Consider the following 24,429-nt stretch of genomic DNA (forward strand, 5'->3'; position numbering starts at 1 on the left):
ATATTAGAAGTTTAAGAGCCAACTTTGATAATTTTATTTCACATATTTCTAGCATGATTGAAAATATAAGTGTCATAATTATGTCGGAAATTTGGATTTACCAAAATGAAACTAATTTTTACTCAATAGATGGTTATAATTCATTCTTTAATTGCAGAAATAATAATCGCTCTGGNAAGAAGTAAAAATGTTTTAAAAATAGGCTCTTCTCGTTTCGCTACGTCTCCTCCATTGAGATTTCTAGGTAAGAGGTGTCACGATTAATGTGAGGGTGTCTGAGCGTGCTGGAATGCATATAAGCTTAACCATAAACTCAATGGAATTACTACGTCACCTCCAGTGAGATTTCTAGGTAGCGGAGGTGTCACGGTCAGTATCGGAGAGGGTGTCTTAGCATGCTGGAAGGCATATAAGCTTAACCATAAACTCAATGGAATTACTACGTCCCTTCCAGCGAGATTTCTAGGTAATGGAGGTGTCAAGTTCAGTATCGGAGAGGGTGTCTGAGCATGCTAGAATGCATATAAGCTTAACCATAAACTCAATGGAATTACTACGTCCCTTCCAGCGAGATTTCTAGGTAACGGAGGTGTCAAGTTCAGTATCGGTTAAAGTGTCTGGGCGTTCTGGAATGCATATAAGCTTAACAATGAACTCAATGACGTTACTTTCCAGTATGAATATTGCTCACTTTGTCTATAACATGCTTACTTTTTCTGTGGATTCTTCGTCGGGAATGTCACTACAAAATTGATAATTCAGCGAGCAGAATTCTTTAAAGTTTTTTGGAGAACACAATTCGGGAAAGCTATTACAGAATGGCTTCTTCCGAATTCTACAAGTAATAAAAAGAAATTACATTATTTTATGGTCGACTAGTTGGTTTATTCAATATTATAAAATAAGACGAAACAGTGCAGCACGTCGCTTAACACTTTCATCGCAGCAATGAAGTGCATTTGTCTCATCCTTTTCGCTTAGAGTTCCCCCGCAGCTCTAAAATGGAAATAAAACACAAATTCCGATAAAACTTATTTATTTTACTTCAAAAAATAGCCAATTACACATCAAAAAAGTGCAATTTTTATTTTAGTGGGGGGAACATAATTTAAATTTAACGAATCACTACAATGGAAACCGGAATAGAAAGCATCGTCAATTATCGCGCAATCAAACTAAGGATTTTATGTTTTTTGGTTCCACCTTCCTCAGTAGTAATTCGTTTGATTGCTACAGCTATTCTGCTTTGCTTCACTTATGCTAATCTGCAACTTCACCTTTTCTTTTTCCCCATTTTTTTTTAAAATTTTATTATTAAAAAGAATTCTAAAAATATGTATTAAAGGTAGTCATTGTGGAATGCACTAGAGCAAACTGGATGACAAATCTTAAGGGTTAATAGAACATGAAAAAATCAAATTTTTAGAAATATTCAAAATGATAAAAATCAAATTGATTCAAATTATCCAATTATTCAACTAAAATAATCAATGACCTTTAAAATCAGATGGTAGAAGGTTAACAAAAGCTGTTTCTTATAAAGAAAAACGTATCTCTAAGAATGTCCTAGATTGTCGGGTTCTTCAGAAGAGTTTGAGGATATAAGGATAACAAATAACACTCCAATAAATTCCACGGCATTGTGATATTTATTGCTACGAACAGGCAAACACGCTGGCTAAGAAGGGCACTCAAATAATTTAACAGCTAAGTACTTATGACTCTTTTCATTGCGCAAAACTTTTTAACAAAAATCTAAAGCGACAAAATGGACAACTAGCCAAATTTTCATTTTGTGATGTAGCTAATTGTTAACCGAGCTTTAAAGCCGAAACGTAAATATTTCCTCATTAAAACGCATTTTCTTTGTTCTGAATATAAATAAAAACCGGCTCTGAAGCGTGTGGAGAAGTTTTCCCTTTCCTTCCTTAAGAATTATAAAAAAAATTAGTTAGTATCTGAATAAATTAAGAAAAGGTTTTAGTACAGTGTCGTGCACAGAACGAAGTCAAGAAGACTACAGCACCAGGCATATATCTAAAGAGGGCATTCAATGAGGGATTAAATCTTTCAATTTATTGCAATTTTTACTTAAATTTATTACTTTTTACTTTTTTAAATTTATTGCACCAGGCATATATCTAAAGAGGGCATCCAATGAGGGATTAAATCTTTAAATTTATTGCAATTTTTACGAAGAAAAAAATTTTTTTTAACAAGTAAATATTTGGCTCAAATAAAATATTTCGTAAAAAAAAGAATTGTTTGACTTTTAAGTATGATAATTCTAATGACGAAATTTTTAGGTAATTTCAAATTTAAATGTTCTTTGCTTTTAAGGAAAAAAAGTAAGATAATTTTCTTCGAAAAAAAAAATGCTAGCTTATCTTTAAATGTTTCTTCAGGATAATTCACATTTACATTGTATAATTATAAATTTAAAATACGAATTTACCTTTTTTCATGAAATTGGTTGTTTTTTCCCCAGCCCCTTTTTTTCAGGGGCATCTAGGAAGGCGTCTCATAGAAAGACCCGAAATAATAAAACCTTCTAATCAAGAGTTTTACTCAGACTATTCAAACGCCTCTGCAGATCACTGTTTTAAAGCTTGAAAGTTTTAACATTGGTTTAACAGAATACTGCTTAAAACTTTGTCTCTTTCATAGGAAAGTCCCGCAGTGGACTGATCGTAAGGACACGGTTCCCAGTAGAACACCGAAGTCAAGAAGAATCACTGGCTGCGGTCAGTAAGCGGGTGAGTGACCACTTTGATCAGCTTGCGTAGGGACCGAGGGTGCACGGTATCTGTCCACGTCAAACAGTTCTACCTTAAAGTGCTCAACATCGTGCGCAGATATCGTCGGGCTACCAAAGCACGGAAGCCATCCAATCTGCAGAGGATCAGAATTGCGATGGCATGTCTTCGGATCATTCTCAGGGATGTTTCCCAGACCGTCGCCAATAGCCCATTGTGCAGTTCTAGTGCGCCATAAGAAAAGTACCTATAAACCATTCATTGGAAAACTATTCCCACGTTTTGCTTCCAAATTATACAGCATTAAAGGAATACGTTATAGTGAGGCGCAATGGCTCGAGCCACTNAAATTTCTATTTTAAATTTATTGTATTACTTTTCTTTGTCGCCTGGACAGGATTTTCCTCTTGACGACGAATATATATTCTTTGTATTTATGTGTTTTTGTTCTCAATAAAGTTATATTTGTTTGTTTGTTAAAAAAAAAAAAAATTAAGAGAAGGTTTTATTTTAGTGCAGTAGCGTGCACAGAACGGAGTTAAGAAGACTACGGCACCAGGCATATATCCAAAGAAGGCATCCAATGGTGGATTAAATCTTTAAATTTATTACAATTTTTATCATGAAAAAAATTTTTTTAGCTATTAAATATTTGACTCAAGCAAAATATTTCATGAGGAAAAGAATTGCATGACTTTTAAGTATGATAAATTTACTAAAGAAATTTTTAGATAATAACAATTTAAAATTTTTATGTTCTTTGCTTTTGAGGAAAAAAAAAGTAAGATTATTTTCTTCGAAAAAAATAATATTAGCTTATCTTGAAATGTTACTAGAGGATAATTCACATTTACATTACATAATTATAAATTTAAAATACGGATTTGTTGTGCTTTTTTTTAATGAAATTGGTTGTTTTTTTCAACCCTTTTTTTTCAGGGGCATCTAAAGGCGTCTCATAGCAAGACCCGAAATAATAAAACCTTCTAATCAAGATTTTGATACAGACTATTCAAACACCTCAGCAGACCACTGTTTTAGAGCTTAAAAGTTATAACATTGGTTTGACAGAATACTGCTTAAAACTTAATCTCTTTCACAGGAAAGTCCCGCGGTGGACTGATAGTAGGGACACGGTTCCCAGTAGAACATCGAAGTCAAGAATCTCTGGCTGCGGTCAGTAAGCGGGTGGGTGACCACTTTGATCAACTTGCGTAAGAACCTAGGGTGCGCGGTATGTATCTGTCCATGTCAAACAGTTCTACCTTAAAGTGCTTGACTTCACACGCAGATATCGTCGGGCTACCAAAGCACGGAAGCCATCCAATCTGCAGAGGATCAAAATAGCGATGGCACGTCTTCGGATCATTCTCAGGGACGTTTCCCAGACCGTCGCCAATAACTCATTGTGCAGTTCTAGTTCGCCGTAAACAAAGTACTTATAAACCTTTCATTGGAAAACCATTCCCAAGTTTTGCTTCCGAATTATATAGCATTAAAAGAATATGTTATGGTGAGGCGCAATGGTTCAATGGTTAAAGGCACTTAACTATTATAGTGAAAGATTGAAATTCTATCTTCAGTGGGAGCTTAAGGCTCACTCAACGTTGGATTAATGGGTACCTGCTATCCTGGGAAGTAAAGGTTTTCTGTGCGCGACGGGTAACTAACCCATTTGCTGCAACTCCAATTGCCGTCGAGGAAAAAAGAAGCTTGGTTGGTGAGGTGGCGATCGGTGATGCGTGTGATGAAAATCGCCTTTAAATGCTTACCCCATTATTACTACCAACCAGCCTAACAATCATTGGTTTCGAAATTGTGAAGCCTTAACCTCCATGACCTCTTGGCTCACAGAGGGCTGTTGTGTGAATACTTTACATTTAAAAAAATATGTTATTCCTAACAATACTTAAAATAGTTTCTAATTCTGTAGATTCTTAGGAATGAAGTATTCTAGATATTCTAACTTGGATTCTTAGAAGAGATACGTATTATTGGGAAAAAGAAACTTACCCGTTGTATTCGCAGAGTGTAAAAGCTGGTGATGAAATAACTTTAGGATTTGAAATGAAGACATCTACTATGATTGGATAAGTCCAATATACCTGCATGAAAGTCCAGACTTGGTATGAACATCCAAATAAGCAGATCAGCAAAACCAGTGTCTTCATCCATTTATGAAAACCTCGAACTTTAACGATTTGAGGGATGGACGTCAACATAGTTTGCATCATCTGCTTCTTGGCGAAATTCTTAACTTTCATGATGGAAATCAACTGCAGCATATGAACACTTGTTAGAAAAAGCCACCTCTAATCTAAACTTTTAGAATATTTATCAAAAATGATTTTCTCTAAAAAAAAATATCATATTAGGGATTTCTATCTCATTTTTTAATGCTGAAAAATTATTGTCAAAATCTAACGAATTATTATCAAGGTGGATGGAAGAGAATATTTAAAAAAAAAAAACATCAGAGAAGTAATGAAATTGAGTAGTGAAGGGTGGCGTTTATTGGACACAATTTAAGTTACATCGGTCAATCAAACTGGTTATGTTTTATGTGTTCTCGCTTTCATCTATCATGATTCACAAAAGTTTTATAACATATTTGTTTTTTATCAAATAAATAGTAATTTTTTAACTTCAAACGTGTGTATTTTTTCTTGAGTTTTGACTGGGACATTAGTTATTAAAAAATAATGTATACTTAAAAAATCATTTTCATTCTAAGCTAAAATTTATGTTTTGAAATAGTTTCGTATAGTATTAAAAAAACTTTCAATTTGTTTTCATTCAAATAAATTAAAATAACTTTTGAATTTAAGGACATGAAATTTTTTTTTTCACTTTTAATATCGTGATACAATCTATATTGATAACAAAATCAGTATTGTAATGTTCAGTTACCCTTAACGGTCTGAAAATATTTCAAGTTCATTTTTTTAATCAAGTATAATTAATTACTATATCAGTTAAAAGTATATAATTAATTATAATTTAATTGTAAATATGAGTACAACAAGAGTGATAAAAATAATAAAATGTTTTTTTTTTTTTTTTTTTTTTTTTTTTTTTTTTTTTTTTTTTTTNTTTTTTTTTTTTGCCGCCGTTATACGTGGCATTACACCCAGTAAGAAAAAGTATCATGATGATTATACGGCAGCATTGGTCCGTTATGGGTTTATTACCAAATCACATATCTAGAATATTTGCCAGAAAGGAAGTAAAAATACATATCGGGGCTCGCAAACTAATATTTAAGCTAGAAAAAAAAAAGACAATATCAAAAACTTAGGGAATCACTAAAATCTAATGAATTACTAAAGAGAAATCTGTCAAGCCTGTCAAAAGAAACAGAGAAGAAATTAAACTTAATTAGTACAAACATTCTCGAGTTTCAACTGGCAATCTAACTGGAATTTTATATTTTTCATCGCAGTTTCCACTCTAGAGAATCGACAAATTTAAAATGAGCTTTTAATTCTTTTTGGCTTAAATTACTGTCTTCAACTTCTAATTAATTTTCGATTTCTTTTTTGATGAAGATTACAAAAATATGAATTTAGAAATATCGTGTATATTTAATATTCATAAAAACATTAATCTGACATTTTTTTTAATATTGTGACTTAATCGCACCAGTTCACGCATAGTTTTAATTTTTTTTTTAAATTATACTCCTGCTCCAAAAATAATAAAGTTGTAAGTTACTTACCAATAAATAATTACAGTAGAAGTCAAATTTAAGTTATTGTCCAAACGTATAAATTATGCTAATTTTTCTAACTTCAATTTATACCGTTTTCTAATAACAGTTACTGAAATAATTTGAATGCTTAAAAAGGAGAACCTTCTATTTATTATACACTTACGAATACTTTGTGAACGCTAATGAATACTTAATGAATTAGCAAAATGCAAGTACATTTTATAATGATAATATACTTTTTACGTAATTATAAGAGATAAAATCAGTTTTTAATATGTAAAGAAAGAAAGATCTCATGAGATTTGGATATTATATAGCTCACGCAAAATAGGGATGCTTTTATTACCTTGAAGAATAACAAACTTTATTATTTGTAGAAATATAATGGCATTTCAATATTTAGTTTTCTCTTTAGAACACATGAAGAGTCAGTTTTCTCTGTTCAGAATTATCAACCAAAAAACTACACCCTTCAGAAAAGTTTTTTTCTTTCTTCATGAAAGGAAATTTGATAAAACATTGGTTATTCTTCTTTATCGAATTGAAGTTTTTCTTACAAATAACTTTATGAATAGAAATGCAAAGAAGTTATTTTTGAATATCGTCTGCCTTTTGGAAAAACTCTAGTTTAAACTAGAAAAGTCACATTGTTTGACGTTATTGATAATGTGAAAAGTTGCTGAAATGTAATTAACAAAGGTTTTTGTAAATGTACCGATGGTCAAAAAAACGCAAGAATCTAATTCAACTTTTTGTATGCTTATTTTTGTTAAACAACAACAAAAAAAAAGTTACATTTCCTTTGGAACATAAGTTCATTCAAAAAATTGTCGATTTCGAGCGAATAAATTATTCGCTTTAAATCTGAAGTTATAATTTTGCGTGACTTTCTACTTTCAGATCTCATTTCATAAGATTAAAATTTTACTTATTTGAACTTTTCTAAAGTTAGAATTTTACAAACAAATCATTGCGAAATTATTCATCCTTCTAAAGTTATAAGATATTTGGGGAAAAAGATTTTTATAGTGTTGCGCAGGTAATAATTTTATATCACTATTACCACTACGTAACATACTCAATATTTGAAGAGATAAACCTTTTAATATTATTTGGAAATAAAAAAAAGCGTTATTCGTGATTGAACCTAATCACCGTTTAATACATTTATTGATTAGAATATCTACCTTTATTAACTAAAATAGAACATGTTGAAGAAGAGACGAGATGACCCGGGTTCGAATCTCAGCGATGGCTGATCGATTAAATTCTGCTTCCAGCTCACAACGGGTACAGGGGTAGATGAAGCATAGGTTAAAGTTACCTAGCCATCGGGCTAAAGTGGAAGGTTTTCGTGCTTTTCCACACCACGTAATGCAAATACGGGTTAATTCCATCTGAAATTCCACCACGAAGGCTAAATTATTTTAATGGTTGATCCAAAAGTTATATTTATTTAAATATTTCAAAGCTTTTTATTTAAACCTTTGTTATAAGCTTATTTTTTGTTACTTTTTGAGCGTTCTTTAGTATTAAAATTATACTAGCCACATTTTTTTAAAATTATTATTTGTATTTAAAAATTAGCTGTTAGGATTTTTCGAGATACTGATTTCATTTCATCAACGGTCGATTGATATCGGTTTTATGGCTATTTAAACTCCGTAACACCTTGTAATTTTAAATTCAACCTAAAAACGCATCAGAAAAACAAGGAAATTCTTAGATTAAGCAATGTGATAAACTTGAGCTTAGTGGAAACTTTTAGATTGAAACTAATCCTCATTCACTCAGATAAAAACCTTCGCGGGTTGACAGGGTGCGTAGCCAGATTTTTCAACAAAAAATAAGCACCTTTTAAGTACTTTTTAAGCACTCTAAAAATATTTTTAATCACTTTCCAAAAAAGAATCATAATTAGGATCTGTGCAGTAATAAAAATGGTTTTTTTCTATCGTTTAAAGTTCTCAATTTATAAGCATAAAATCAATAAAATTCAAAAACATTTTCAAAAATTTTACATAATCATAGTAAAATAACTACTTTTTGATAAATATTGCAAAGAAAATTTTGAAAATCATGCATTTTTTGTAATTTAGAACGACAATCGAATTAAGCACTTTTTACAAACCCTGAATAAAAAAAGCATATATAAGGGCTTTTAAAAAACGTAAATCAAAAATAAGCACCGTTAAGCACTTTTTAAAAACGCTACGCACCCTGGTTAATTTGATGATCTTCTGCCACTATGGAAATTTTCTAGTCATTTCATTTTCTTATTGACATTTCATTAATTTCGCTTCCTCTGAGGTAGTGGCGTAAATGAAGATATATTTTTCCTTCTTCTTACGTCTTTGTTTTTAAAATAAATTTGACTATAGACAAACAAACAAAAAATGTCATGTGTGTACAGTTTTTAATTACATTGCACAGCGAAAAAAAAATTTTTTTTTTTGTAGCACCGACACTATTTCTCCCGATTTCTTACGTTTGATCTCCTGAATCCGACTCCCGTTTCCCCATCGCCTACTTGACACACGCCCTCTTTCTCCTAAGTTTATAACTTTTCTATAATTTAAGTAACTAATTTGATTACGAATAAAAAATTTTTTTTAATTTCACCGTTAAATGTATGAAGGACCAGAGATATGAAAAGTTTTAAAACATGAGCAGTTATAGAAAAGATTTGGGGGATTCCCCCTTTAAAGTAGTAAACGCTATCATTAAAAATATTCCCCCCCCCCGCAATATTTTAAATAACTACCGACATATTCTAGCTTGCAGTCTGTCATTTCCTTCTTAAAACACCCTCGAACCAAAATATTTAGCCACAGTTTTAACTATAAACGGATACGGAAGTGAGGTCCTTCCAAACTTTCACTCTAGATTTTCAGTATATTTCTCTGAAATACAAACTTAAAATAAATGTTTTGCCCTGACTTTTTGGGCATTTTAATTAAATTCCCAGATATTCCAAACTCATAAAATTTACGTATTCTTCTCGATTTCCATGTTCTGTGGTTACCCTGGGGAAAAAAATACTTACTTTTAATCTTTTTTTAAAATTCTTTTTTACAATTTGGAAAGAACCCCTCAAATTTCCCATCTTTGTTACAATAGTTCATGAGTTATAACGTTCCATCTCTTCATTCCCTCAAAAGAAAGTGAGCGGTTAAAATAATAATTTTCCGTCTAGAAGATGTCAACCAAGTTCTCTGGAGGAAGTTAGGAAGATTCACTATACGAATACTTCTTGATCTCTACCCCCAACCCGTTTTTTCCCCCAAAAATATGTGGCTAAATATTTTTATTTTTAGAGGATGTTTAGAGAAATACATAGAAAATATTATATGGAATATGTGAAAAAAAAGTTTTTTTTTAAAAAAAAATTGCGAATAAAACTCCAGAGAGCTTGCCACTTGTAATGATTTTTTTTATATATACAATATAATTTAAGAGGGAAATCTTCCCGAAATAACCCCTCTAGTTTATACATGTGTCAAAAGAAAAAAAAGAGGTTTTTCAGAGAAGGCTTATGGTATTCACAAATTAATTGTTTATTAATTATTTTCTGTAATAATTTCTAAATAAAAATTAAATCAAACACAAGCTTGATATATCTTGATATGCTTGCGTTCAGCTAGTGATGTTCTTAAAATAAAATGCATTAAAAACTGTACAGTTTTATGAAAGCGTTCAATTTTATTTTGTGACACATATTTGTAATAAAAGCAATTCTAAATCAAAGAAACCATCGATTTATTGTGGTTTAAATCTGGTTTAAAAAAACAGCAACTCAATTAATTTAAAACAAGTGATTAAGAACATTATTAAAATCTTGATTCAAATTAATATCATTATTCAGATCAGAACCTAACTTTAGTTGGACGAGCTCTATCCCATAGTTAGTAATCTCATCCCATATTAATATATCTCTATCCCATAAAAAGAATGGATTGTAAAAAAGTTGAAGAGAAACAACATACTATTCAGCATATGCAATTAAAATGCATCAACCTATGCAATTTTTAAGTGGTTAAATTATTTGGGGAAAAAAAAGAAACTTATCTAAAGAGAGATATAATATACAACACTGTGGTCATAGCTGCATGCACCTTAATAAAAGTAAATTAAAAATCACATTTATATAGTTTAAAGCTTCTTTAAGTGCATCAAATAAAACCAATGAACACTTTTGAATTGACAGAAATGAAAAGAAAAAAAAACACACATATAATATTTTATTTCTGGTAGGCAGGTACTTTATTTACATTATACTACAGTTGCACAATGGGCTATTGAGATATTTTTTTTATAAAAAATAAAATGTAGAATAAACTTTTACAAAATTAAAAATGTTTCTAATATAAAGACTATTCTAAATATAAAAACAGAGTGTAGATAAAATATAAACTCACTAAAATTAAAACTATTTTAATGTCACATAAATAAACTTCACAATATATAACACAGGGAAAATAGTGAAAATGTTATATTTTTATTTCAAACGCTATATTTTCATAATAATAAAAATACACTTGGGATATTACAAGAAAAAATTACATTAATACCAAAATTTCATAAAATATCTTTTTAAAAAAAATTTTTTTTCTTACAAAACAATCCCTACATGATAATGGATTTCAAATTATTATTTATTAATTTTTTTGAAGACACTATTCTATTGACATAATGCATTTTTTTTTAAAAAAAAATTTGGATTTAAAAATTGTGAACCATTTTTTGTAACTTTTACCATGTTATTATTATAAAAGAATAAAATTAATTTAAACCAATTTTTAAAGTAGTTTTCATGTATTTATGAATATAGTTTTGAAAACTTAAAATTTATAAAACTTGCAATTTTTGCCAATGATTTTTCCAACATTGGTACGTTGTATTTAAAAATACAATATTGGAACATAATACCCAATAAATTCAGTACTTTAGTGTATTTTATATTAGTAATCAAAGATTTTTTTTAATTTTTCTAAACTACAAGAAAGACAACCCAAGATAATTGATTAAAATAGTTTTGTCATGATTTTGCAAAATGATAAAAATTTCTTGTTTGAGTCCCACATGCAAATTTTTGAATTTCTAAAATACATTCTAGAAAAAAATATTACAGACAAATAAATAAATGAAAGTAAGTAAATATTATTTTTGAGGAAAATACAAGAATAAAAAGATACTTATTTTTTCTGACGGAGACTTTAAATAAACATGAAATTACTGTTATTGCTAGTGATGCTTAATTAATTATATTAATACACACGACTGGCATTGGGGCAAAAGATGTTCTGGTAATAAGTGTCTTGTATTCTATACTCTGTGGTAATAGAGATTTTACACCTTCTTGAAACTTATAGATATCATCAAAAAAATTATTTAATTTTTGCCGATATTGACGTTAATCTTTATTTGAATAACCGACAAATACACTTTAAATGTTATTGCTGCCATGCAACTGCAAAAATAATGTAAGTACTTCATGATAGCTTTTGATAAGAGCGGCTTGACAACTATTTAGTTTCTCTTGGTAATGCTATCAACAATAAAATAAAATTTTTAAAAAGTGATAAAAAAAACTATCTTTTTTTGTTGCAATATGCATTTATAACAAAAGTGACAAATATATAAAAATCTCAACTTTGAAATTTTCATAACTTATGTTGGTTTTTCCATTGCACGGCATAATAGCAGTTAAAATTTACTCTAAATTAATCAGAAGCATATAATCATATCTCACAGAAATAAATAAATAAATACAGCTGTACAGATTATTTTATTTTTCACCACCAGAAGCTTATTGAGATGCTAGTACTAAGAGACCGTACATAATGCCAACATCCAGGAGGAATATACAACAAATTTCCAGGTTTCAAAACACATTCTGAATACTTTGCTTTACTGAATAATGGGAATTCCTCTAAATCAGGATTTTCAACATCAACCTGCACAAAATTATTTTATCATTAATGAAGGTAAATTAATATCATAAAATCTAAAGATTTATCAATGCACTTTTTCATAAAATAATACTTAAATCCAATAGTATTTATTTTATTTTTTTACTTTATCCCTCATTGAACAGACGACCCAATTTTGGGTTTACGACTACTACTAATGTTCAACTCCGTAGCCTTGTAATTTTGAACCAATCCAGAAGACAAGGAAACTCCAAGATCAGTACCTCCAGAGGTATTGATTTGTTATGGGAACATGGAGGACTTTGCGACTTGACAGATTTAACGTGCATCAGTCACCATTTACTACACAGGGAGTCTTCGGCCGTTGGGGGTCGAACCCAGGAACTCTAGGACAAGGGCCCAGTGCCCTACCAACCAGGCTATTTCGGCCTTAAATCCAATATTAATAATAAGTAACATTTAGAATACCAAACATTAAACCGTCAATTCATATCAAACATAATATTTTCAACAGGAAAACAAAAATACACGCTGTTTAAAATAAAAAGAAATATTAATAGTTAAAGTAAATGACGAGTTTTTTTTTAAATAAAATACTATACTTTTACCAAAAAAAAAGAGTAGTAACTGATTATAAAAGATGAATACAAGGATCTTGTAAAATTTTTCTGATTAAAGATACTAGTTTCCAAAAAATTACCCATGATATGAAAAATCAATGAAAGAAAAATATAAGTGAGAAATATTGAATTTGCTACTTTCTGCTCATTCTCACCAAGTTTTAAAATTAGTTGCAAAGTTCCACTTGCTAATGACTGATAAAAACTATAAATAATGACCGAAAAACAATGTGAATAACACACAAAAAAGAAGTACAGAAATTACAATGTTTTATTCTACTCTTGTTTCTTTTCTTTTGCTTTAGTCTACAAAGCACAAAATATGCCCTATCCTTTTCCAATATTTTCAGCAACAACATGGTGCAATCTGAGAACAATATTAACAAACGCTCATTCAATTATGTTAGTTAGAATAGTATATCATTCAACAAAAACATCGCTTTTACAGTTTCTTCTAGTTAAGAATGTTATCTGCTAACTTCATTATACTAATTTTGAAACTTAGTTAGAATAAATTACCTAGTGTAGGGGAAGTCTTGGTTCATTTGTATTTTTACCAATTCACATAAATAATGAAAGGTCTGAAATTAACTAACTCTAAATATTTATTGAAAAGGACAAAACACATATAAAACGAAACAAGAATAAAAAAAAGGAAATACAAGAATTTAGAAGAGGGGATAAGGGTTCGAATTAAATGTCCGTATTATACGGCGATTCCTAGTTAAGAATGTCAGTTAGAATAAATTACCTAGTTCTTTTTAAGTAGAACTCAGAAAGCCCTGCATTACTATCTCCTTCCATTTTCCCTTGATTTTACAAATTGCATGTTATTTTTGGGTCAACCACCAATATAATGTTAACCAGCAACACTAATTCAAGTAATGAAAGTCTGATATAAATTACATATTTTTAGCATACATTTCATCAAAGATGCATGAGTATGCTTTGTATCATCACATGTAATTGTATTTATAAATATTCTAAAGCCCGTTTGTCTGCTAGTTAGTTATTCTGCTAGTTTGCCCGTTTTCTAAACTGAAAGCTGGTATGGCTTTCTATCAAGAAACAGCTCTTTACATGTTATTCGCCGAAAAAGTAATGAGTTGTGAGGAAGTTTAAATGCATTTTTCCCTCAATTGCAATGCTTGTAAAGTCACAACTTTATCAGCAATATTATCTATTCCAATTCTAAAGAAAAATCAAAATGACAGAAAATGCATTTATGTACCTGACTTGTGTTATAAAACAAAGGGTCTTCACGGGCATAAACATATGGTGATTGTTCTTTGGAATAAAGCCTGATATATTTTGTACCTAGAACCTGAAATAAAAAGAAATTGAAAAAAGGTATAGAACAAAACAAATTATTATGATAATGTATAGAATTCACAAGAAACCTACTACCACTTAATATCCATGATATTTCCAATAGCCTTTAATGATAAAATAGATCTTAAAAGTTTCAAGCTTTTATATTCTTTTTTAAAAGTACTTTAGTGAAAAAATGCACATATTCAAATATTGAATAATCATACATAAATACATAAAACTAATTTTAGAAATCTATTCAGATAGTGTATACAGTCCTTACACTTAATGCAATATGGTTAGAGTGCTTAAAAAAAAATAATGTAAAAAAACTATACACATTAGAGGTTTCAAGTTAATATTTAAAAAAAAGAAAATACAAAACAATTCCAAATTCTAATCAATCATTATTGAGATTGGGAAAGACAGAGGAAGGATTAAAATAATTAAAAACTGGTTTATTTGTCCGTTGAAAGTAGAATGCTGAATGTTGAAAGTGGAAGTGTTTTGTTAATGAACTACCTTCAAGTTTCTTTCTCAAATAAACTGTTCTAATACGAGTTTAATCCTTCTCTTGCTCTTATTGGCCCTTACAAATGGTGGTCATTATTATAGAATATTTTTTTCTTTCACTTAAATATTAATAGCATCCTGCTTTGATTTATATGCATTCTAATAATATTTGTAAAACACAGTCACTACAGACTGCCCTATTAATTGACTCCCAATCATTTTCCACCAGAAATTTCATACGTTTTAGATGCAAATGTGTCTACACTTGTGGGCCAGTTTTGTGCAATGTTTTAGATTTCACATCACTGGCTAAATTCTGTAAAGTATAATTCTATTATTAGATGGCCCAATTTAAAAGGTTTTAATGAATCTATAAATCGATTTTATCGATGCACAATTTGAATTTATTCTTATAACGAAAACAATACTGTACATTCTAATCTTTTAGTAATGCATTATTTAAATATTTAGACAACTTAATTTGAAAGTTTTTAAAGAACCTTATAGTTGCATTTTGTGGTTATGTAACTAAAATGTATTCTCACAATGAAAACAAAACTGTACACAAGAAGAATTTAAAATTGTTTGATTAGGTATGAAGCATAATTTAAATGTTTTTTTGTTAAATACTTAAAATGTATTTTGCGATCATATAATAAGAAAATATTCTGATAATGGAAACAAAACTGAACATTAAAATATGAAAATATAGTGAATGTGTATTATGTTTCAGAAGTAAGTATTAAATAAAATAAAATAGCAACCTGAGCTAACAAATTATGCTTTGGATCATAATGAAGGGGTGATATAGTCCCAGAAGGTCCAAACCAGATACTTATATCAACGAAAGCTTTGTCATCTATATAATAAGGAGTGTCAATATCTTCCTTTAACTCAGGAATCTGCAATATTATATAATCAAATGCTTCATCATACTCTAATTACTACTTATAATTATTCAAGTAACAATAAATAAAAATTTCTTAATTATATGTACAATTATAACTCATTAGACTCACATTTATATCAATGAATAATAATTTATTTAAAAATCATTCAATCAAGATAAAGTCAATAAAAAAAATCTTATTAGAGAATAAAAAAGGAAAATAGAAAAAAAATAAGGAACAGTCATAAGGTAAACTTTTAATTTTTGTATGCTATCCATTAGACATTTATGCTAATGACTTTGTCTTTATTAAAAAAGATATGCATAGGTTAATCTTAATGTGACAAATTAGTTATAGTATGTATAACTGGCTATAAACAATAACCAAAACAAGTAGTTAATAAGGTAAAATGTTTGCAGTTTTATTTATTAATTTTTTATTTTGCAAAGCACCAAACATGATACATAATATGATAAAATCCAATCAATTCATTCGCTTAATTAATTAAAATGGATACTTCTCTCAGTTATTTAGCTATTGGTTGAAATTTTGTGTAAATACAATGTTTAAAAAACTTAAATTCTCAGTTACGAAAAAAAAATACTCGATCTATAAAACTAGATAAATTAAAACTTAACTAAAAACTAACTAAAACTACTAAAAAAATTTATTTATAGATATTTTTTAAAAGAATTATATACCTAAAAATAATTAACTAATATAAAAAGATTTTTGACTGATTGATTTAATAGGTAGACTGATAAATGTTGACAGTAAAAATAATATATTTTTTTTAAATTAAGTTTATTACTTAATTTATGTGAAGTTATCTATAAGTTTATTCCTGCTAGAGAATACTCAATCACAATGCCACACTCCTGAAAGAAAGTTTTTGAGACTGCTCAAACTGCTGCCATTCCTGACTGAAGAAGGAAAGTTTTCTTTTAATACAGTTTATTCACTGTAAATGGTATTCCTTCTGCATGACAGGAATAGGTATATTGTAGAAGTTCAGCTTTTCTCTCAGCTATAGCAAGTTTATATTATGCTGGTATAGTTGCATTGGCACAATTGACAAACGCTCTATTTGACACAATTTTTTAAAGTTTATTGTACATCATTGGTTATATCTGGTGATTAAGGTGTTTACGACTGTAGAGAGTCTGTCGTGTAATGTTAAACATTTGTTTAACAATGGGGTATCTTATATATATTAAAGTATAAGGTATCAAGCATAAGGTTTTGTGTAAAAGGTTTCAAAAGTAAGGTTTTCAAAGTATAAGATTTTGAGTAAAAGGTACCTTATACATAAAACAACCTGGGATTATGGAATACATGCCAAAATACCTAAGGGAACAATCTGATCCCTCTCGTCATTCTATGTATAATAGGTTTTATACGTTTCTATAAGGCTAACACAAGAATGATTAAATAAGCATTTAAATTGGATTGATTTATGAAAAGTCATCACTTCTCAACTTTTTCAGTAAGTATTTTTTACATTACAGGGCAACAAAAAACTAGAGGGGGTCAATTGATCCCATCCGTCTTTCTAGTGTTAACACATAAAAATGAATTTACTCTTAACATTACCTGTTAAAATTCAAGAGATTCACTTCTATGCTTTAAACAAAATAATTATCACAACAAAAAAGGAAGAAATCTTGAATAGCAAAATTATTCAGAATAAGATAACAAATACAAAATATTTTACAAATGCATGTTTCAGATGGAAAAAAAATCTGCACAACTTACTTGTGTGAAAAAATTGTGTTGAGCAAGATAACCAATTTCTTTCTATTTAAAAAGAACAAAATAATTAAAACTAACATAAAATAACCTTTTTTCATTAGATAATTAATTTTTTGGCTAAAAATATAGAATACAAAAAAATTAAAGTTAAGAATGGCACATATAAAAAGTGTTTAGTCATAAATTTATGTTCTTTCTCAAAATTAAAAACATGCTTGTTTCAGAAGAAACAAGATTATAAATAAGTTAAAGCTATTCAATTTACTATTTAGAAGTTTTCCTACTTAAATTAAGAATGAATATAAAAACTATGATTCCAATGTAAAGAATCGAAAGCCTAAAAAATTACTTTTTTAAAAGTTAATTTTAAAACAAGAAATAATATTTAAAAAAACATGTATTCTAATATTTTAATTAAGGAGTTAAATTGAATAGTAAATCAATCTTAAAAATTGTATGGTACTAATATGAAAAAAAGTTGAATAAGTTATTGACATACATAAAGAGATTGAAGATAGAATTGGTAAATAAATAAATATTATAATTAAAAGTTTTCCAAAACAAAAGAGCACAGTATAGAAGACTACTTATGTGTGATTTATTTATTATGTATTATTTTATTATCAGTATAAATAAAATCAAAATACGAATGATATTTACTTTTCAGCAAGATTTGTTTGTTATCTCTTATTATATAATTTATAGCATATTTTTTAAACAAAAAATTTACGTACCAAAAATATTTTTAAATAATTATATTCTTTACTAAATAAAATAAATATTATTTCTCAAATAATATCATTATTGGAAAAAAAAACTTCACTATAAAATTATAAGGAAATAATAAAAATAAATATTAAAGGAATTTTGTGTCAATTCCAAAATTACTTATTATGAAGAAAACAAACTAAATTTGTTAAACAAGTAAAATAATGTATTCATTAGTAGTTAGTCCCAATATAATAACGAAGAAAGAAACAGAAAAGCAATAATATGAATAGCACCACAAAAGATTTATGCGAATGACAGTAAATAATCTCAGCATTAATAACACTAGATAATTTGATTTAGATCAAACAATAATGCTAAAATGGATGAATTAACAATAAAACAGATGAATTACCGAAACAGTTATTAACATAAGTTAAAATATTTGGAAAGAATAGCTGTGTAAACAATATTGCTAAATAAAATAAAAATTAAATGAAAAGAATTTTTAGTAGTTAAAAGTTTTTTTATACTTTTGCTAGAAGATGAATTTTTTATTTAAAATAATTTAAATAAATAAATATATCTTTTTAAAGTCATAAGAATCCCAATCTTTTTCTTATTTATACTAATTAATAATTTAAAAATTCAAATACATTAATGCCTAAAATGAACTTAAACTTACTGATTGATTCCAAATATAATGTTCCACAAATTCTTTAACTGTCATCAACTTTTGAGTCCAATTTTCATCAGTATATTTTGAACCAAGTTCTATAGGCACCGTTCTGAAGGATGTTTTTTCTAACATATAATCTATGCTAAATGCAAAGTCATAAGTTTTACCATTGACATTAAAATATATGTATAAAAAAAGTAGTTTCAACAAAATAGGTTATTCCTTGATTTACCTCCAAGATCTAGAAGTCATAGCTGGCCAATTAGAAATTCCATCAGTAATGATTACTGGTTTGGAATTGTTCATAAAATCATCAATAAACTCCTTTTTAGTGAAGTTACTTCTTTCTAGAACTTTGTGGCTTAAAACAACATCTGCCTCATTTAGAACTTTTTGTTTCTTTGGCTGAAAAAAAAAAGAATTTTCAATTAATGCGACCTAAACTTATATGCTATATGACGGCTTAATTAAGAGATTATACATATTTAATAGAAGCTATATTTCCTTTGATAAAAAATCAACATCTTTTTTTTCTTTTTCAAAGAAAATATTTAATACTTAGGCACATGTAAAATATTTAATTAAAATTTAAAATGTACAAGATGTATATTTGCGAATATCAATAACAATGAACTAAAGAATAACTATAGATAGAAATAAGTATCTAAGCCTAAGTACAAGTGTTTCTTTCAATCAAAACTACCATACTAATGTAGTTCATTGTTGAACTTATTGATTGTAAAAGCTTATACTCAACTGAAATAGAAAAAAAGTATGCCATTTTTTTCCCTTTCTAATTGAAAATTGCAAATGGATAGTGTAAATTGCTATAAAATATAAATAGTACTCCCAAGGCGTATATATTATGATCAAAATATTAAATCTGCTTATAATAAATAGTAACCAGTTAAAAGGATACATTTTGTGATAATTTGTCACATTAACCAGTCACTATCAATAATTAAATGAAGTTAGGCAATTATAAATAATGGTCAGCTATAGAGATAAATTTTTAAAAGTGGTTAACTAATATATTTTTTTTAATATTCTGCACACTATCTTTTACTAATTACTAACATAATAACACATTATATATATTTGTGTGTATATATATTTGTCAAATATATACAATGGGTATCTATCTATTTGTCATTATATTTTTTTATTTCTATATATAATAGATTGCATCCCTTTAAGTTATTTATTTATTTATTTTACATAACAGATGGTTCTTACAACTAAATCATTTGGGAACCACTGTCTTAAACTGCGCATATAATATAGATTTAAAGAACAATCTAGGTTTCATATCAGACAGTAAACCTTAAATATTTAAAAATGTCATTAAACTTTTTTACCTTAACTTCATAGCAATTTTTCCTATCATTGCCTTCCAAAAGAAGCAATTCAGAAAGTTTGAATGCTAATCTGCTCAGTAAATTCCCCATAATCGGAGCACCAAGCAAGAGACCATTATCACACTGTTTAATTATGTCCTGTAAAAAAAATGTCTTATAAAGTTGATATGTACTACATCTGAATATATGAGATTTCCGTATCATGATCTGCGGCAGAATAATCGCCAAGTTTTGGCAACTTTCATACAGCGGCTCGTAAGAAACTTTAAAAAAATTACAGAAGCAAACCAACTCAAAGGAAACCTTTAATTTTTTTTTTTTTTTTAATTTGCAAGTTTAAAATTTATTTGCAGCCTTGGAGATTGTATATAACGACACAGATCATGACACGTAAATGTCCCCAAATCTTTATAGATTTAACAGAAAATTCGTACTAATTTGTCGGTATTCTTCAAAACCAAATGTGACAAGACTTTAAAAACTACTGCAAGAGAGTACAACTCACGCCAAATTTTATCAACATCTTTCCAGTGTCCAGTATTTATTTTTTCCCAAGCAAAGTCCAGAATTATTTTTGCATTTAAAATAGTTGAATGGAGTGAATCTGTAAGAAAATAGAGAACATTATAACCTTGAATAATCAAATACATTCCTGTTTAATGGCAACTTGATTTATAAGTATGATGAAATCGAAATATAATTAATCTTTGACTTAGCGAGAATCAATGTGGAAAGAGTAATAAGTCTTTAGAAAACTATAAGATCGAACTTTAATACCTTCATTACAACTTTCAACAAAAAATGTCTTTCCGCACTGTGTTAAGAGATGATTTAATTCGAGTCCGACTAACGGCAAATTAAATGGTAAATTTATGTATTTACAAGATGATAATATTTCTCTTAGCTCAAGATCAAATAGTTCAATACGGAATTTATTTTGGATATAATCCATCATAAAATATTTTACCAGTAACGACAGAAAAAAATTAGGAAACAAAACCAAAATTTGTTTACGTCCAATCACTAGGGCAACAAACTGTGTTAAAGAAAATATTACGCTTGTAACTTAGATAGTGTTCATTACATCGTTCGCATAGAAAAATTTATTTTTGTACTTTAAGTTGGTTATTAAATTATTTAAATTATTATGTGAAGTAGAATGAAAGCGTAAAATTTCAGATATGCCCTAAGAATGAGCTTAATGTTAAAAATCGTATTAAGTTTTAAGTTTGGCAATACTTGAATAGAAAATAGCCTCAAGGCAATCGTGGCAGCAGAAATCTAATGTTTTTGTTTGTATGAATGAAAAAATTGGGAGTTAAACTGCATTTAACCAAATGTTGTAGATGATTTTATTTATTCATGGCCTTAAAAATGATGACTCTAAATTCTATCGATAAACAATTTATAGATGACAATATGCTTACAGATGAGGATTTTCTTTGCGGTAAGTGACCGGCCGAAGAGTGATGCTTTTTTACTTTCATTTTATATCTTCATATAGTACAGAATTTCGTTTTTATTCTTAAATAGTTCTATCGAGGAATATTATTCTACTTTATTTTAAATTGAGCTGTAATTTTCTTTTTAGTTATTATTTTACCTTCTTAGCAAAACATTTAAATAATAGTTGCTTTTTATTAATCTATTTTCTATGGTTTTGTGTGAACCCGTTTAGTTTGAAAAGAAATATTCGATAGTCAGTGATAAATCCTTATTACATATCTCTTTATTAAAAAATTAATTAAAGAAAAAAGCTTAAAGTATTTTATATGTTTACATTTGACAATCAGGGGTCTGTCCAGATATTTTGTGAAAGGTCCGTTTTTGTAAAATTGTGAAAAAATTAAGCGTAATTTGTGAATATAAAAAAACGTTAAGTCACATTCTTTCAACCAGCGTCCGCTTTTGTGAATCTGTGCAAATAGGGTTCTGTTATTGCAAAAAAAAATTTCAAGGAGTTTTTAAATTGTAAATAGATACAAGATTATGCTCAACGTTGTAAAATTATACTTAAAAAAATTAAATTTTCAAAAATAAACAGCAATTGCTGCTACTAAATTACAGATGCAACATACAAATGTTTTGTATTTAGCAAACACAGAATATTCATTTCGAACAAATAATGGAAGAGGCGCCTGCCTCTTCCATTACTTCAAAACTTAGTTCGTTTACATCTGTCTTTCTTTTTTTTTTTTCCCCCTGGGAAGGGTTCATTCGATTAACAAAACAATAATGAAGATAAACAAATTTGTGAAGGGTCGGATTAAAAAATAAATTATTTTGTGAAGGGTCCGTTAACGGACGCAAATTTCTTCTAAACAGACCCCTGACAACATTTTCAACGTTGAAGCTAATCATAAATTTTATGAACAATTACAGTTGTGAAACTGAAGTGCCAGCTATATTTACCCAAGCGAAGCCTCCCTGCAAAACTTCTGTTATAACACATTTAAATGAATTTCTATAAGCAAATAAACTTTCAAACAGGGTTTGCTGGTTTACATTTTTTGATTTAAACCATTGTTTAAACCAGTTTTTTTTTCTTATTGTAAAAAAAATAAATAAATACAACCTAACTTAGTTTGGTCCTTTTTTCTTTTAAATGAAAAAGTAATTTAAATAACTTAAGTTTTAATTATTGACAAAAATACATTTAGTTTAAATGAAACCGTAGGAAAAATAGTAAATTTTCTCATAAAAATCTTTTTTATTTTGAGTTTAATTGCTTATGTGAAGTGTTACTGTAAAAGCAAAAATGTGGTATGAAATTTTTAAAAATTATGAATTTTTGCTCTTCTCCTATATAATCATAAAATAATTACCATAAGTAAATTTAAAGTCAAATCATAATGTCTAAAATTTTTATAAATAATAATAATGCAGACCATCATCATATTCATATTTTTTAAAGTTATTCAAAAAATTGAATTATAAAACAAGTTGAGGTCAAAATTTTCACTGTTTTTTAAATCTTGTTAATTATACTTTTGACAATAACAAACATAAATTTATGTTTGCAACAATCAAAAGCATAAATGAGAATGAGATCCATTTCTGAATTTTAGTTTTCAGTTTATTTTTAAAATTTTTATGTAATGAGCATAAGCAAACAAATCATTATTCTATCCACACAATATGGTTTTATTGATTCAAATATAATGCTTCTATGTAAAAGAGCGGAAATTTGAAATTAACTGAATATATTTTATTTAATGCTGCATTATAAGCATATTGATATGATTAAAGTTTCATAGTGTTAAAAAAAAGTATTCCATCCTTTATTTATCATTGAATCATTAGTAGTGAAACACCTTTACTATTTTATATATACACATAACTATTCAGCCAATTTGTAGTTTGTGGTATTTTTTGTCATTCCAATATTTTTGAATTGAAAAATATATTGCCTTAAATTTTTAATGTTCAAAATTTAATTTGGGAAAAAAACATGATCATTTTATTAATTAAATTGAATTGCAAATTAAATTCAAATAATTAATAGCATTAAATAGTTCTAAAGAGTAAGATTTTTCAGATATACTGAGAACTCATTCTTTTACACTTTACTTGAAATATTCAGCTATTTTTTTTTTATTATTATTATTATGTTAGCATCTTTTGAAAGGAAAGCATGTATTTTAAATTGTGTAATGATAATATTAATTAATAGTTTTTATAATTTTTTTTAGCTGATGATTCTGTACAGTTGTCTTATGAAGATTTAGAAGTTTTAAATGAAATATCTCGTCATTATCAGGTATTGCTAATATCTTTTATGTTGCTCATTTTTATTTCTCTATTATGAATACTCCTAAAGTTACTCAAAATTTATGTATGGTCAAAAAAAAAGTATTAATTTTTGAAGGTGGTTTTTTAAAATTTCCTTGATCTAAAGCAGAGGTCGCCAAAATGGTCTATATAGACCCCCAAGGGTCTATTTAACAAAAGCAGGGGTCGATCTGAGACAGGGGGGCGAATGGAGGTCGATCCGAATCGGAAGGGTCAATTGTGGGTCGAAAAAAGAAACAGTTCTCAATACGCAAATCACACATACCTAATTAAGTATGTAAAATTTGTGAATTTTTTTTATAATTGACTCAATATCAGTTTCTTAATAAAACATAAATTAATAAACGTATATTTATTGGGGTGAAACAAGTATTTACGTACCACCGCGCAGTGGCACGAACTCAG

At 28.2% G+C, this 24,429-nt stretch overlaps 2 protein-coding genes across 4 annotated transcripts in view; one reads left to right on the plus strand and one right to left on the minus strand.

Annotated features, from left to right (window-relative positions):
* Positions 1–10,691: 10,691 nt before the first annotated feature.
* On the minus strand, positions 10,692–21,275 carry LOC107447807 (bifunctional peptidase and arginyl-hydroxylase JMJD5). 2 transcript variants are annotated; one of them, XM_016062832.4, is made up of 9 exons: positions 21,010–21,275; positions 20,667–20,836; positions 20,233–20,370; positions 19,107–19,279; positions 18,881–19,016; positions 17,491–17,532; positions 15,610–15,747; positions 14,253–14,345; positions 10,692–12,425 (listed from the first exon to the last, which is right to left on the minus strand). In XM_016062832.4, exons 1-9 carry the CDS (start codon positions 21,185–21,187, stop codon positions 12,264–12,266), a joined length of 1,230 nt encoding a protein of 409 aa, XP_015918318.2. In that variant the 5' UTR covers positions 21,188–21,275; the 3' UTR covers positions 10,692–12,263. The 2 variants fall into 2 exon arrangements, with proteins under 2 accessions (XP_015918318.2, XP_015918319.2); XM_016062833.4 differs by having other exon boundaries at positions 20,738–20,836; positions 21,010–21,233.
* Positions 21,276–21,462: 187 nt separating this feature from the next.
* Positions 21,463–24,429, plus strand: part of LOC107447806 (bZIP_ATF6 domain-containing protein ATf6) — a 17,672-nt gene continuing 14,705 nt past the window's right edge. For both annotated transcript variants that reach the window (XM_043050186.2, XM_043050187.2), the window contains exons 1-2: positions 21,463–21,679; positions 23,925–23,992. In XM_043050186.2, coding sequence (XP_042906120.1) covers positions 21,595–21,679; positions 23,925–23,992 — 153 coding nt within the window. In that variant the 5' untranslated portion in view covers positions 21,463–21,594. The remainder of the gene's footprint in view (positions 21,680–23,924; positions 23,993–24,429) is intronic.

This window comes from Parasteatoda tepidariorum, chromosome 4 (assembly GCF_043381705.1).
Source record: "Parasteatoda tepidariorum isolate YZ-2023 chromosome 4, CAS_Ptep_4.0, whole genome shotgun sequence".
Classification (NCBI taxonomy): Eukaryota; Metazoa; Arthropoda; class Arachnida; order Araneae; family Theridiidae; genus Parasteatoda; species Parasteatoda tepidariorum.